This window comes from Emys orbicularis, chromosome 7, assembly GCF_028017835.1.
Source record: "Emys orbicularis isolate rEmyOrb1 chromosome 7, rEmyOrb1.hap1, whole genome shotgun sequence".
Taxonomy (NCBI): Eukaryota; Metazoa; Chordata; order Testudines; family Emydidae; genus Emys; species Emys orbicularis.
In genome coordinates, this window is record NC_088689.1 from 38,264,880 (window position 1) to 38,282,468 (window position 17,589).

Consider the following 17,589-nt stretch of genomic DNA (forward strand, 5'->3'; position numbering starts at 1 on the left):
AGCAGAGGTGGCGGCTGAAATGCCTAAGGAACACATGAACAGTTATGAACTTTTTAAAAACAAGGCCAGAATCAGAATGGGGCTAACACCTGAGCATGCCCGTCGGCGGTTCAGAGCCCTAAGGTGGAAACCTGATGTGTCATTTACCCGACATGCCTACCACATTGGGAAAAATTGGGATGCCTGGATATCAAGAGCAAATGTTAAATCTACGGAAGAGTTGCCCTTCCTATTGCAAATGGAGCAGTTTTTAGAGGGTGTTCCTGAGGAAATAGAAAGGTACATCCTAGATGGGAAGCCCAAAACTGTAACCGAGGCGGGGGAGATTGGAGCCAAATGGGTGGAGGTGACAGAAAAGAAAAAAGCTAGTAGCAGTTGGAGCGAATATCAGAAGGGGCAAGCCGAAACAAAACCTTATCACCGGGGACAACCCAAGGCCCCACCCACATCCCAAGGGAAACCCCAGACGCCTTCTCACCCCACCACACCAGTCTCCATCAACCAACATCGCCCCGGTGATACCTTAGCAGGGCGATGTTTTAAATGTAATGAACTGGGGCATATAAAGGCTCACTGCCCCAAGAACCCCAACCGATTACAGTTCATTACACCCCAATCACACCAAAGAACCCCAGACCCAGATGCCTCTCTCATACCCTCGGAGCGAAGGGAAACCTTGAGAGTGGGCGGAAAGAAGGTTATCGCTTGGAGGGACACTGGGGCACAAGTGTCAACTATCCACCAATCCCTAGTGGACCCCAAACTCATCAACCCTGAGGCTACAGTGACAATTCAACCCTTCGTGTCACAGTCTGTAACCTTGCCTACAGCCCAGTTGCATGTCCAGTACAAGGGCTGGTCAGGAATGTGGACTTTTGCAGTCTATGACAATTATCCCATTCCCATGCTGCTGGGGGAAGACTTGGCCAACCATGTGAAGCTAGCCAAGAGGGTGGGAATAGTCACCCGCAGCCAGGCTAAGCAAGCTTTCACCCCCATCCCTGTTCCTGAGCCGTCCACCAGGGCCCCGTCTGTGTTACCGGAGACCCAAACACAGGTGGTGGAACCGGATCCCCTGCCAACGACTGCAACAGCCGTAGTGGATCCAATCCCAGAGACCCAGCCAAAGCCAGTCCCAGAACCGGAACTGGCAACGCAACCAGCACCAAAACCATTGCCAGCACTGAGTCCAGCGCTTACAACCCCGTCTACAACTCCAATGCCAGAGGGCACCAGCGAGCCTAAACTGGCGGACGCAGCAGATAACCCTACCCAAGAGGCTCAGCCAGAGCCTGAAATACCACATAGTGCACCAGCGGACAGCGGTTCACAGTCAATGGAAAAAGCCCCAGCACCTGCATCGCTTCCAGAGGGACCAAGCCCCAGTCCACAGTCCAAGGAGGAACTGATGTCTCCAGCATCAAGGGAACAGTTCCAGGCCGAGCAGGAAGCAGATGACAGCCTTCAAAAAGCTTGGGCGGCGGCACGGAGCACCCCACCGCCTCTCAGCTCTTCTAACCGATCCCGGTTTGTTGTAGAAAAAGGACTTTTATACAAGGAGACTCTTTCTGGTGGGCACCAGGAAGACTGGCATCCTCAAAGACAGCTGGTAGTTCCCACTAAGTATCGGATAAACTCTTGAGCTTAGCCCATGATCATCCCAGTGGCCATTCTGGGGTGAACAGAACCAAAGACCGGTTGGGGAAGTCCTTCCACTGGAAGGGAATGGGCAAGGACGTTGCTAATTATGTCCGGTCTTGTGAGGTGTGCCAACGAGTGGGAAAGCCCCAAGACCAGGTTAAAGCCCCTCTCCAGCCACTACCCATAATTGAGGTCCCATTTCAGCGAGTAGCTGTGGATATTCTGGGTCTTTTCCCAAAGAAGACACCCAGAGGAAAGCAGTACGTACTGACTTTCATGGATTTTGCTACCCGATGGCCGGAAGCTGTACCCTTAAGCAACCCCAAGGCTAAAAGTGTGTGCCAGGCATTAGCAGACATTTTTGCCAGGGTAGGTTGGCCCTCCGACATCCTTACAGATTCGGGAACTAATTTCCTGGCAGGGAACATGAAAAACCTGTGGGAAGCTCATGGGGTGAATCACTTGGTTGAACCCCTCATCACCATCAAACCAATGGTCTGGTGGAGAGGTTTAATGGAACTTTGGGGGCCATGATACGTAAATTCGTAAATGAACACTCCAATGATTGGGACCTAGTGTTGCAGCAGTTGCTTTTTGCCTACAGGGCTGTACCACATCCCAGTTTAGGGTTTTCACCATTTGAACTTGTGTATGGCCACGAGGTTAAGGGGCCATTACAGTTGGTGAAGCAGCAATGGGAGGGGTTTACGCCTTCTCCAGAAACTAACATTCTAGACTTTGTAAGCAACCTACAAAACACCCTCCGACACTCTTTAGCCCTTGCTAAAGAAAACCTAAAGGATGCTCAGGAAGAGCAAAAGGCCTGGTATGATAAACATTCCAGAGAACGGTCCTTCAAAGTAGGAGACCAAGTCATGGTCTTAAAGGCGCTCCAGGCCCATAAAATGGAATCGTCGTGGGAAGGACCATTCACGGTCCAGGAGCGCCTAGGAGCTGTTAACTATCTCATAGCCTCCCCCACCTCCAACATAAAGCCTAAGGTATACTATGTTAATTCTCTTAAGCCCTTTTATTCTAGAGAATTAAACGTTTGCCAGTTTACAGCCCAGGAAACTGATGACGCGGAGTGGCCTGCAGGTGTCTACTATGAAGGAAAAAGGAATGGTGGCGTGGAAGAGGTGAACCTCTCCACGACCCTGGGACGTCTGCAGCGACAGGAAATAAAGGAGCTGTGCACAAGCTTTGCACCGATTTTCTCAGCCACTCCAGGACGGACCGAACGGGCATACCACTCCATTGACACAGGTAATGCTCACCCAATTAGAACCCCACCCTACCGGGAGTCACCTCATGCCCAAGCGGCTATACAAAGGGAGATCCAGAACATGCTACAGATGGGTATAATCCGCCCCTCTAGCAGTGCATGGGCATCTCCAGTGGTTCTAGAGTAGCAGCCGTGTTAGTCTGTATCCGCAAAAATAACAGGAGTACTTGTGGCACACACAAATCTGACATCAGGAATCATAATACTCAAAAACCAGTGGGAGAACACTTTAACCTGTCTGGCCATTCTTTGACAGACCTGCGGGTGGCTATCTTAAAACAGAAAAACTTCAAAAACAGACTCCAACGAGAGACTGCTGAGCTGGAACTGATATGCAAACTAGACACAATCAACTCAGGGCTAAATAGGGATTGGGAATGGCTGAGCCATTACAAACATTGAATCTATCTCCCCTTGTAAGTATTCTCACACTTGCTTCTTATCAAACTGTCTGTACTGGGCTATCTTGATTATCACTTCAAAAGTTTTTTTTTTTTTTTTTTCTTTTTTCTTTTTTCTCTTACTTAATTGGCCTCTCAGACTTGGTAAGACAACTCCCACCTGTTCATGCTCTCTGTATGTGTGTATATATATCTCCTCAATATATGTTTCACTCTATATGCATCCGAAGAAGTGGGTTGTAGCCCACGAAAGCTTATGCTCTAATAAATTTGTTAGTCTCTAAGGTGCCACAAGTACTCCTGTTATTTTTTCCAGTGGTTCTAGTTCCCAAACCTGATGGGGAAATACGCTTTTGCGTGGACTACCGTAAGCTAAATGCTGTAACTCGTCCTGACAACTATCCAATGCCACGCACAGATGAGCTATTGGAGAAATTGGGACATGCCCAATTCATCTCTACTTTAGACTTAACCAAGGGGTACTGGCAAGTACCACTAGATGAACCCGCTAAGGAAAGGTCCGCCTTCGTCACCCAGGCAGGGGTGTATGAATTCAATGTACTCCCTTTCGGGTTGCGAAATGCACCCGCCACCTTCCAAAGACTTGTAGATGGTCTCTTAGCGGGATTGGGAGAATCTGCCGTTGCCTATCTCGATGATGTGGCCATTTTTTCTGATTCATGGACAGAACACCTGGAGCACCTAAAAAAAGTCTTCGAGCGCATCCGGCAGGCAGGACTAACTGTTAAGGCTAAAAAGTGTCAAATAGGCCAAAACAGAGTGGCGTACCTGGGACACCAGGTGGGTCAAGGAACTATAAATCCCCTACAGGCCAAAGTGGATGCTATCCAAAAGTGGCCGGTTCCAAAGTCAAAGAAACAGGTCCAATCCTTCTTAGGCTTGGCCGGATATTATAGGCGATTTGTACCACACTACAGCCAAATCGCCGCCCCGCTGACAGACCTAACCAGAAAGAAACAGCCAAATGCAGTTCAGTGGACTGATAAGTGTCAAAAGGCCTTTAACCAGCTTAAGGCAACACTCATGTCTGACCCTGTGCTAAGGGCCCCAGACTTTGACAAACCGTTCCTAGTAACCACAGATGCGTCCGAGCGAGGCGTGGGAGCAGTTTTAATGCAGGAAGGACCGGATCAAGAATTCCATCCTCTCGTGTTTCTCAGCAAGAAACTGTCTGAGAGGGAAAGCCACTGGTCAATCAGCGAAAAGGAATGCTACGCCATTGTGTACGCGCTGGAAAAGCTACGGCCATATGTTTGGGGACGGCGGTTCCAACTACAAACAGACCATGCTGCGCTACAGTGGCTTCATACCGCCAAGGGAAATAACAAAAAACTTCTTCGGTGGAGTTTAGCTCTCCAAGATTTTGATTTTGAAATACAACACATTTCGGGAGCTTCTAACAAAGTGGCTGATGCACTCTCCCGGGAAAGTTTCCCAGAGTTAACTGGTTAACAATTGTTCTTGAAATAAAACATATTGTTAGTTTTTATATAATCAGTAGTATGTCTAAATGTACATGTGTTTTATTAACACTGTTTTCTCCTAAAGCTCCAGGAAGAAATCACAGCCAGTGTGGAACCGGACGTCCAACACTATCTGTGATTTGGGGGGCGTGTCATAACTATAAAGGGAAGGGTGACAGCTCTCCTGTGTACAGTGCTATGGAATCCCTCCTAGCCAGAGACTCCAAATCCTTTTACCTGTAAAGGGTTAAGAAGCTCGGGTAACCTGGCTGACACCTGACCCCAAGGACCAATAAGGGGACAAGATACTTTCAAATCTTGGGGGGGGAAAGGCTTTTGTGTGTGTCCTTTGTTTAAGGGGTTGTTCGCTCTTGGGACTGAGAGGGACCAGACATCAATCCAGGTTCTCCCCATCTTTCTAAACAAGTCTCTCTTATTTCAAAATTGTAAGTAAAAGCCAGGCAAGGCGTCTTAGATTTACTTTGTTTTCTCAACTTGTAAATGTACCTTTTACCAGAGTGTTTATTTTTGTTTGCTGTACTTTGAACCTAAGACAGAAGAGGGGGGTCCTCTGAGCTCTTTAAGTTTGATTACCCTGTAAAGTTATTTTCCATACTGATTTTACAGAGATGATTTTTACCTTTTTCTTTAATTAAAAGCCTTCTTTTTAAGAACCTGATTGATTTCTCCTTGTTTTAAGATCCAAAGGGGGTTTGGATCTGTATTCACCAGGAGTTGGTGAAAGGAAAGAGGGGGGAAGGGTCAATTTCTCCTTATTTAAGATCCAAGGAGTTTGGATCTGTATTCACCAGGGAATTGGTGAAGGTCTCTCAAGGCTACCCAGGAAAGGGAATTAGCTTTGGGATGGTGGCAGCGGACCAGAACTAAGCTGGTAGTTAAGCTTAGAAGTCTTCATGCAGGCCCCTACATTTGTACCCTAAAGTTCAAAGTAGGGATACAGCCTTGACACCCCACCACCACACTGCAAGGCAGAGGTCCCGAACTCCCCCCTCCCCCCCAAGTCTGGTAGGTGGAGAATGGGGGAACATGGGAGGATCTGTGAGCAGCACTGTAACAATAAAAGAGCTGCATGTGGCTCACAAGCTACAGTTTGGCCATCCCTGATATATTGGAAACCAGCTGACCATATAATTTATTCATTTACCTTCTTAAAGATAGGCCAGATTGAAAAAAATGCATTGGGCAGGAGTAAGATTATTCCTTAGCTACACACAGTTTGGGTCAGTGGGTATATGTAGACCTATCATCTCTACTGAAATATGGTTCGATTCCTGAAAGTCAATTAATGTAAAAGTTAATGTATGAAAAAGTTTCCAAGTGTCAGGTTTTCAAATGTCAGGATACCAGATGCTATGCAATCAGAAATCAAGTATTACAGTGCTATACTGTGGAGTTTAGTTCTGTAGACTTTAGCCTTTACCCTAGGGTGAGTCAGCTAGTTTGATTTAAAAGCACCCTTAAATTCTGCTCAAAAGCTTGTGTGTGGGACTGAGAAGCGATTTGGGAGCAACACCCAAGTAAGAGCCCAGGTTAAATCTGTAGTAAAAACATACCGTAAAGCAAGAGGACTTAATTTTTCTCTCAGAGAAGTATGCAATTCTTATCTCCTAATAACTCTTAGTTCTAACTGGAAAATTAGGTGAATTTTTATTTGAACACAGTAACTTGGATAATGGTCAGGGCGACCTAACTGCATACTGTAACTCAACCCGTCATGGTACAAATGTAGGACTGTAAGTCAATAGACCACAAGAAAAAAAATGTAGGAAACTTATAAAATGTTCAATTATTATCTAATTAGTCAAAAATAGCATATTCTCTCACTTTGTAGTTCAGCACTTCTAGTTTAAGTAATTTATAAAACTATAGTGAAATCTTACAATGTCTATGTGGGAGTTGTACATTTTGGTTTACAGTGGGGGAAATTCCATGTGATGAGAAACAGCTGAAAGGAAGGACCAACAGATAATTCATTTCAATTATATGTTTGAAATACTTCTCCAAAAACTTAGCATATCAACCTGCATTCTCATATATCTTACTAAATTCACTGAATAATCCACTTCCACTCCTTTCCAGATGAAGGCTCTCAAATTCACCAGTGTGTATCATTGTGCTTCTTGTGAAGTTATTTAAAATACCCAGTAGCAGAGTTTGCAAGCTATAAAGTAGTGCATACCAGCAAAAGAAAAGGCACATTTAAGACCTAAAAAGGTTCCTTTTTGAAGACAAAAGCAAAAATAAAGACTACTACTAAAATTACTGTTTAATCCCCCCCCCCCCCTTAGAGACTCAAAATAGGGTCTACTTTTGTGTGCTTTATTATGTTCTAGTGGTAAGCTGTCTTCCCATTACAAGTTTGAATTTTAAAACTGCACCATCCTCACCCTTCTCTCTTCCCCTAAAGAAACCCAGTCACCTGATGGTTATAAAAGCAAATTGCATGGGACACCTGTGTTTCTGTGAACACTATAATCTCTCAGTTTCCAGGAAGGTGGATCAAAGGAATCTCACAGAGGGGAGTATGTCCTTGGACTTTGTATGTTGTGGGGAGGGCAGGTTTCGCTGGGGATGGTCAATCAGTGCTTTAGCTCTTTTTCCTATCAGCCCATAGAAAAATTGGGGAAACTTGTTCCTATCTGTCCAAAAGGGAGAGGGAGAGTGTTAAATGGCACAGTCCGATGAAGTAGGCTGTAGCCCATGAAAGCTTATGCTCAAATAAATTCGTTAGTCTCTAAGGTGCCACAAGTACTCCTGTTCTTTTTGCGGATACAGACTAACACGGCTGCTACTCTGAAACCTGTCAAATGGCACAGTGTAAGTCCCCCACAATAAAGAAAGAGGGGGTGTCTCCATGAACTCCTTCTTGAAGAGACCATGGACAATGAAGACAATCTGATGCAAGGGAGGAGAAGGGGCAGGCTACAACCTTAAAAACAACAAAATAAAGAGTAGGTGGATGACACCAAGACGACACCAAATTTCTCTGAGCAGAAAAGTTCAGATTTAGCTTTTAGAAGGAAACTTACCCTAGTTGCCATCCCCTGACAATTTTTACACTACACTACAAAGTTTTGTAAACCATTCTCCCTATCTGATACAGTTATGCTGGCAAAAACCCCAGCTGCGGGGTTGCTGGAACAATTTGTATAGTGGGGGTGCTGAGAGCCATTGAACCAAACTGTGAATTCTGTATATGATGGAAACCACTTCTAGCCAGGAGGTGCAGCAGCACCCCCAGCACCCCTAGTTCCTGCACTTATGCCCCAATGTGGAAATAGTTATGCAGAAATCAAAGTGCTTTTGTGGGCCTACCTAATGTCATTCAAGGAAGCAGTGTTATTACACCGACAAAACTCCTGTCGGAATAACCTTCATCAACAATATGGGACTCTGTCAGTATATCTGTACCAGCAAAGCATTTGTAATGTAGACAAAGACTTAGTATGTGTTTGTGCCTGTGAGTAAGAGCCAAGGATTATTATTATTATCTTCCCTAGCTATTCCTCAACAGAATTGGAACACAGTCTAACTGAGGGTGTGGATAAGCATGTTCCATATTTTCCTTCCTTGACTGCTTCCTTATTTTTACTGGATGAAGCAGAAGATTCTCAATCTAATCTAAATAAATAACAATACAGTTAACAGTCCAAAATGGAATAAAATACCAGAACTGCAATAAAAATGTTGTTGAATAGAACAATGATATCTACCAACTACAACATGAATCTTTTATTATGTTTCAGCTTTCCCACTTAGTCTTTCTCTGCCTGATCCTAATACAATGACTGACTATGAATGATAGCAAGATTAGCAGATACCAACCAAGTAGGATGGAATAGAGGATGCGTGGTCGATCGGAAGGAGGCTGGATGTTTTTGTCCTGATCTATAGCTTCTATTGGTGGAGTGACATTGATGGGGTTCACTTGTGTCTGAAATGAAAATTAGGGAAATTAGAGCTGATAAATTACAAAGTCTGTTTGTTTGCAGTTCTTCAGATTTAGTACAAAAACATTTTGCTACAGTGGACATTTACTTGAATGCCAAAGAAATAATGTGCATGCATGTAAATATATAACGTAATAAGGACACATCTTTTGTGAAATGTAAAATTAACTATGCAAAACTAAAAACTTCAAGGGTGAAAAATTTGGAACACAGAACATATGTCTCTATTGTGTTTTTCTTTAAAGAAACCATATTATCTTAAAAATAATATATCCTGATAAAGTCCCCAATTCTGCAAATATGTATATACTTAACTTTACTACTGTGAGTAGTTCCATTGATATGGGATTACCCATAGTAATCAAGTTAAGCACATATGTAAGTGTTTGCAGGACCAAAGTCAAAAAGAATACCTTCATCAATATCGTGTCAGATATTAATTAGCTTCTAAATTATTGCTGTTGAATACATTAATACTTCAAAATATGCAGACAATTAATACAAACTCATTTTGTGAATCATTATGAATTCAAATGCCAACAATATGAATAATATATGTGCCCCAAACAAAATTCAAACCAATGCTTAGGTACTATGATGGGTGCATTTGAAATATTTCTGATAGACAGATATTTCCTTGTAATAAAGTAGTTTATATTATCCAGACACCCAGTGGCCTAGTGAACTGACCACAGGAGTGGAATGTAGGCACTCCTGAGTTCCACTCCTGGGTCTGACAACGTGTTATTCAACCTTCGTTGACTCTGTTTCCTCAGCTGTAAAATGTGAACAGTAATATTTAGTTATACCAGAGAATTAGTCTCAAGATTAGCTAAAGACTTCAGTGCTTAAAATGGCAAAAACGTAATACAGTAAAAATCTAGCTGGGTCATTGAGGGGAGCACTTTAAGCACCTGTTCCATCACACGAGCTACTTCTCTCTACTTCCTGGACACCACAATCAGCTTCAACAATGGAACTCTACAGACAACCACATACAAGAAACCCACAGATCACGAAACCTAAATTCATAGATCCTGTGCACCCCAAACACACCAAGAAATCTTATCTACAGCCAGGCCCTCAGATACCACAGAATATGTTCCAAAGACAAAGTCTGGGATATACACCTTAACACATTTAAAACCACCTTTACCAAACAAGGGCACTCCACCAGAGAAGTAGATCACATCATGTAATGGGCCACCCAAACACCCCAAGAGAACATTCCTCAATACTGAAATAAAAGCCCCTCTGACTGCATACCTGTAATTGTTACCTACCACCCCACACTGGAACCCATAAAAGGTATCATCAAACAACTACAACCCATATTCGATGGGGACCCCATCCTGAAAGAAATCTTTCCTTAACCTCCACTTCTGCCCCCAACCCTTCCAAGCACATCATCAGAAGTAAGCTCCCCACAGACCAGGGCACACCAACTTAAAGCAGCACCAGACCCTTGCCAAAACAACAGATGCAAAACTTGCAGACATATCTCCATTGCAACGACGTTCAACACCCCCCTACAACACATTTTTTAAGATCCATTGATCCTACATATGCCAATCACATGTGGTGTACCTCATCCAGTGTATTAAATGCCTCAATAACAACTATGTGGGTGAAACCAGAAAATCACTATGCTCTCAAATGAACTCTCACAGGAAAATGATAAAAGACAAAAACGCCACATCACCTGTGGGAGAACACTTCTCACAAAGTGAAAAGAATGAGGAGTACTTGTGGCACCTTAGAGACTAACAAATTTATTTGAGCATAAGCTTTCGTGGGCAAAAGCCCACTTCATCAGATGCATACAGTGGAAAATACAATAGGCTATATATCTATATCATACAGATCACTCTGTATCTGACCTCTCAGTTCTCATCCTCAAAGGAAACCCTGCACAACACTCTCAAAATACAAGCCTGGGATCCTGAATTCATTACTCTGTTAGGCACCAAAAACCATGGACTGAACAGAGACACTGGAATTATAGCTTGTCACAACAACCAACAACCCACTATCCCCATATATTTGTCCTTTGCCTGCAGAGGTGTTAACAGGCCACTCTATCTTGAATGGTCCCTTACAATATGTGCTAACTACTTATGCTAAACAATCTTTTCCACCTTGCATAGACTCATAGACTTTAAGATCAGAAGGGAGCATTATGATCATTTAGCATCTGACCTGCAAGTTGCAGGACACAGAACCTCACCGACTCATTCCTGTAACAGACCCCAAACCTCTGGCTGAGTTACTGAAGTCCTCAAATCATGGCTTAAAGACTTCAAGTTACAGAAAATCCACCATTTGCACTGGTTTAAACCCACAAGTGACCCATACACCATGATGCAGAGGAAGGCAAAAAAACTCGAGTCTCTGGCAATCTGACACAGAGGAAAATTCCTTCCCAACCCAAAATACGGTGATCAGTTATACCCTGAGCATGTGGGCAAGACGTACCATCCAGACATCTGGGAAAGAATTTTCTGTAGTAACTCAGAGCCCTCCCCATCTACTGTTCTATCACCAGCCATTAGAGATATTTGCTGCCAGCATTCGCAGATCAGATATTTGCTGCTAGCAGTTGCATTTTGCTGGGATGCTGGGAGTTCCTTTCCCCAACATGAAGAGCAGCTCTATGTGGCTCGAAAGCTTGTCTCTCTCACTAAAAGAATTTCATCCAATAAAAGGTATTTCCTCACCCACCTTGTCTCTATAATAACCTGGGACCAACACGGCTACAACTACACTGATCCCAGATAATGACTTGCTCCCCCTCATCTTCACTTACTTTTTTTCAGACCATTTGACAGCAATAGCAACAGCAGATATGGTGGGGGGCAGTGAAAGAGAGAGGCGTGTAGCTAACTTTTTTTGGGAAGCAGAAATTGCATCTTTGCTAGAGATGGACCTCTTAAGGCTGCTGTAACTCACTCATGAATAACGACGTGAGCAATCCCATTGATTTCAATGGAACTAATCATTTGCTTAAGTGTTTGCAGGATCAAGCCTATGTTATGCTGTTAACTTGTTTCAATTAAAAATCAGAAGTCATTATTTCCATAGGAAGCAAAGAAAACCGGAATGAATATGTTTCAGTGACATATGGGACTGTACCTGCACTAACTTTTCTCCAACCTAAATTCCCACTGAATTTCAACTGAATACAATATTCTTAATTTCCTGTGTTAACCTGTTGTGTATCTTTATTGAGCATGGCATTCCAGCTATAGAAAAGAACTGGGAATACTGTACAAAGATGGCTTTAAGCCTGTGACACATAGTTAAGTTGCATATGGTTCCCTCTCATTCTACTTACTGTCATTATAAATTACTTACTGGTTGCTCTGACATTAAATTGACAGGTTCTATAGCTGTCTCTTAGTATCAAAAAGATGGTAAGGACCACTCTGCCTGTATAAATAGATCATAATAAAGCACTTTGAAATTCATCAAGATGAAGGCTCTATAACCATTTAACACATCATTATAGATAATTCAGTAATATACTTAAGGTTGCCTGACAGTTTCCATTATAAGACACTGTTTTCAGTTGCCTAAAACTTTGCCAAACTTTAACCATGCAGTGAAATTTTCTATGCCTTAGCACCTGCCTCAGGCTTCTCGCCCCCCAAAAATGTCCCACCAGTTGCTGTCCCGGCCCGTCAGGGTAAGCAGCTGGCACGCCGGGACACTTTGTTTACTTAGGTTTACCTCCATGCCTGCGGACGCGAGGTAAACAAACCATCTCGGCCCGCCAGCGGCTTATCCTGATGGCCCGGGAGCCAAAGTTTGCTGACCCCTAAATTATAGGGTCAGCTTATGAACGGGTCATAAAAATTTTCCATTTTTACTTATCCATCTTGGGGGGGGGGTGTCAGCTTATAAACGAACCGGCTTATGATCGAGTATATACAGTACATTGTTTTTCCCATGTTAAATAACTCTTTCCATTGTTTCTGAGATGCATAGATTTTAAGGCCAAAAGGGACCATCAGGATCATCTAGTTGGACATCCAGCATAAGACAAGTTAAAGAACCGCACACACTAATTTCTGCATCGAGTAGAGATAGAAGCTAATTCTCCAGGACAGCACTCAACTACCTAAACTACAAGACCATTCTTCTCCTGCAATCCCCTGCCTCATTCGTTATACATCTTCCATCTTCTGCAACAAATGAGGAAGGGGATCCTACAGACAACAGCTACATTAACTACACATCCCAGACTCAAGTATGATCCTGTTTTTAACATTGCTATTGTCGTTGGAGAGAGTGAAACTATTTTTTATTAGACTTTTAGATTTTTTCCCATATTTTATACACATAAAGTCTTCAGTGCATAAAGACTTCCCCATACAGGTTAGGTAAGTTAGTGTGAGCTCTCTCGGTGCATTATCTGTGCATACTACATTTGTGATGGTTAGAATGACATCTTATTTTAGATAGTTAACATTATTTTAATAGAAATCCTTGGCCTGTATTTACATAATCTCTAATTTTCTTCTTTTATGCAGCACCTGTTCTTTGCTCTAGTAATTTATATAACCCCAAAGCATCATGCTACAAATAATCTAGTATTCCAAGAAAGTTTTACAAGATCCTGCCAAACCTTAAACAACTTCTGAAACATTCAGGGTCACAGCCTGAATAAACTATTTGAAGATTTTCGTGTTTTCGTTGTTGAAATTCAGTTCTTAAAAAAATACATTGCTTTCACATAAAGAAACCTTTTAATCAATTACTCTTCAGAGGGTAGTCATCCAAAAAGGTCATCCTTTCAAGGAAAGTCCTAATTGTTTGCTAGCTACAAGGACAAACACTGGGAAACTTTCCCTGTGCTGTGTGCCAATATACAGAATTTTCATACAAACTCATTGAATACACAGCCTTAAAGAAAACAAGCACACTCAATAAAGACTAAGTTGTTTATCAGTGTCAAAACAATTACACTTAATTCCCTAAACAATAAAGAGTATGTATCCTAAAAGAAAGAAAGAAAGAAAGAAAGAAAGAAAGAAAGAAAGAAAGAAAGAAAGAAAGAAAGAAAGAAAGAAAGAAAGAAAGAAAGAAAGCTGGCCTACTTCTTTTAAGCTCTGCTGTACTATGTAAGATTTAAGTGAAATGTGGGTTTCCTTAAAATTCTTATTGTGAATGAAGAGGAAAGTTAACAAGTCACAAAATGATGGACATTAGCTTTACGTCCTCTGTTGATTATGCATGCAGTCTGGCTGGCAGAGACAGTGTTTTATTAAAAGTTATACTATAAAATCCAAATTTGCAATATATGGCTACTTGCTTACAGAGAACAAGTTTCTTTCAGAGCTACTATATGAAAAAACATATCAAGAGAACAAAAGACAGAGGAACAGAATGTCCCTGCCCCTTGTGCAGTGAGCAGGAACAAGAAGCACAGAGTCTGGTCCATCCCTGAACCCATGAGGGCTCACATCATCCCAAAGGGCCGAGGAAGGAAAGAGTAGGCTGAGCTCATCCTAAGAGAAGGCTTCCACGCTTCCCTGTGTGCACAAGGGAATCTGGAAGGGATTGTGCATCAAAGAGGTACAGAACCCTTCATAAACTCCCTGTGGGACAATATGACTTCATATTCACACCATCCCCTAACGTGCCTTAATTTGACACTTTAGCTGATAGCTAAAGTGGTAGTTTAAACTCACAAGGTTAAGAGTTTTAGTTAATCACACACAAAAAATACTTATTCAAACCTGATCTAATCCCTCAAGTCTACATAATTGGGTTGGAAATCAAACAAAAATAGGCATTTCTGCAAGATTTTTGCTAGTTTGTGTTTTCAGATCAGTTGTAAATGCTAGAAGAAAAGCCTCCCACACAATAGGCCAGATCCTGGCCCATTGCTCTGTCCCCTTTGTGCTTCTCCTGCATTGCAAGGTCAGACTGTCCAAACATGTCCGTTGGTGCTTGCCCTGATGCGGGTGCACACCAAGGTAAAATGGGTGCAGTGTTCTTTAGCAATCTCTGGGCAAGAGAAAGAAGGGAAAAGATACAGGCATGGTTTAAAAGGCAGGCAGATGAGGAAGGGAAGATAGAAATTGGCATGAAGACATTTTAGCATTTCGGCTTCTCATCCCAGCCAGAATATGGAATGAATATATATGCCTGAACATACAGTAACAATGAATGGCAAAGGTTAACCTATTTTTTTCAAACTTAAAGCAATATTTACTTTTTGATTGACACAACCCTAATTGAATACAATATTCAACATTTGAAAAGGACTGCATGTGTGAAACTCACAGTCACCAAATTTAGCATCATTGAACATAATTAAAATGCCATAATAAAAGGTAAAATTATTTATTAATGATGAAGTTCATATTTCCTAAGGATTTTATAATTGGAGTGTGTATAGGTGTCATATGTGTGTCAGTTTTTTTTAAAAAAAAAATTGTACTAAAAAACTTTTAACATGCACCTAGAGATTAGATTTGTCATCATAAAGACAAAGTGGAATTAAGGCATATATTTTTAATGGTAAGAGTAATTAACCATTAAAACAATTTACCAAGTGTCATGGTAGATTCTCCACCCCGACCATTTTTAATTCCAGATTGGATGTTTTTTATAAAAGATCTGCTCCAGGAATTATTTTGGGGAAGTTCTGTGGCCTGTGTTATATGGGAGGTCAGTAGATAATCACAATTGTCCCTTCTGGCTTTAGAGTCTATAAATCTATTACTTAAAATATGATAATCCATTAAAAATCCCTAATTTAAAAAGTAAAGCTTATTTGATTAAAAACTGAAAGTGAAACTGAGTTACTTGTCCTTTCTTATTGTAGTCATCATGATTTACACTTAGTTTATGCTTACTTATTTAAATGGGCAATATTTTCAGCTCTAAACTCCCCCTTACTGGTTACTCTCATCAAAAGATCCTAGGTATATCCTCATGTTCCACATCTGAAGTTGCCTTCAAACCTTAGGAATTTTTGCATTTTTTTTCTCTTTCTTTGGTAGCAGTCCTTCATGGAACTTCATAAGATATTAGGAACAGTGACTTTGAGCTTAAATCTCTAGGAAAAGACTCCCTCAATGCCAGTGTGTGTGTGTGTGTGTGTGTGTGTGTGTGTGTGTGTGTGTGTGTGTGTGTGTGTGTGTGTGTGTGTGTGTGTGTTGAGAATAGTCACACACACACAAAACAGCTGATAAAACTTTGATTTCTGCTGAGAATAACTAGACATGGAGAAGCAAGACAAAAACAGCTCTCTCCAATCTTAAGTACCTTCATACCAGGAATGAGCTCCTTCCTTCACATGCAAATTTTGGACCTGATTCTCCTCTTAGGTCATGTCTACACAGTAAAAGCTGTGCACAGGCTAGCTTACCCAAGTGAGGCATCAGCATGGGTAGTGTAAACATAGCATAGACCCTGGGCACATACTCGCCTCATTAGCCTGCTCTGAAGCCCACACTGAGCTGTTTTCACTGCTATTGTTACCTGCACTAGTTGGATTCAAGTTAGCTCGGGTAGGCTAAACCAGCCACAGCTTTTTCTGGGTAGACTAGAACTGCATGACATTTTCCTGATGAATAGTTTATTTGATGAAAAATGTAGTTTTGACTGACCTAAATCTATCTGCAAATTTAACACAAATAATTTCAGCCATTCATAAAACAGCAAGGAGGAGGAGGAGGAAGGGTGATGCTACTGCCACTTTTCATGCCTTTATAACCTTTAGCCCAGTGATTAGGGCCCTTCCCTGGAATGTGCAAGACCCAGGTTTGAATCCCCTTTTTTTATGCATTAAAATGTCCAATTTCAGATTAAGTTCAAGATGAACTGATTTTCCCCCCAATTTTTCAGAACTTCCACCAACTGAAAAATTAGCTATTTGCCCAGCTCTAGTGTAGCCATATCCTTACTTCCAGCAGCGTACATCGGGGTACCTCATCTAAAGTCAATGGAATGAAACCATTATGTGGTAAATTAAAGGATAATTGTGCTGTATATATATGACCTTACAGTAATTTCCCCAGAATACAGTAATTTTATGCATTACCAAAGTAGGAAATATGTTAATAGCAGCCATTATATGACTTTAAAATCCCCCAAGCCTCCAGTATGTAATTCAGTATCCTAACTTATCTCAGAATCTATCACTCTATGCATTGCCTATTTGCTACTTGATAATTACATTTAAAAAAATCAAACAACAAAAACGTATCCACCAGTATCTGACAGTAGCAGTGTCCAGTGATTTAATGGCTATTTAAAGTCTGCTGGACTGTCTGCATCACATACAAAGTTATATTGAATGAAAGGAAGAGAACAAGGCATTGTTAGTGGAAATCACACATTCTCATCTCGTATCAGACTAAGAAAGCTCCAAGTTCCCAGAGGCTTTTTAAACTGCACAGTCTGTTTCATGTTTGTTTCTATAAACCAAACTGCATTTGCTAGCAGAAAGAAAGAAAAATTAACAACACACATTTCCCCTGAAAGGTATGAACTATTATTTCACACTCTTTCTCCTCTCTTCCCCCACCTCATAACCTTTTTCTTTCTCCTTTTGTGAATATTGGGAATTCTGCACGCCAGAGACTAAAAAGTGAAAAGTCAGTTAATTTACAGAATAATTGGGCATTCTGTATTCAGTCCACAAAACCCCAAAGTAAAATGAATCTGGGACAGAAAACACAGTAATGAAGGCTGATGACATCTGAAAATATGTAGATAAGAAACTACCCAGTGCCTGTTGAGTCTATCTGTGCCCTTATATTGTACTCTCGCTACATTATCTGATTACCATA

The 17,589-nt window shown here is 41.7% G+C and overlaps 1 protein-coding gene across 2 annotated transcripts in view; it reads right to left on the minus strand.

The window, feature by feature from the left end:
• Window positions 1-17,589, minus strand: part of PCDH15 (protocadherin related 15) — a 751,423-nt gene that overhangs the window by 406,733 nt on the left and 327,101 nt on the right. For both annotated transcript variants that reach the window (XM_065407245.1, XM_065407244.1), the window contains exon 8: window positions 8,658-8,766. In XM_065407245.1, the coding sequence (XP_065263317.1) occupies window positions 8,658-8,766 (109 nt within the window). The remainder of the gene's footprint in view (window positions 1-8,657; window positions 8,767-17,589) is intronic.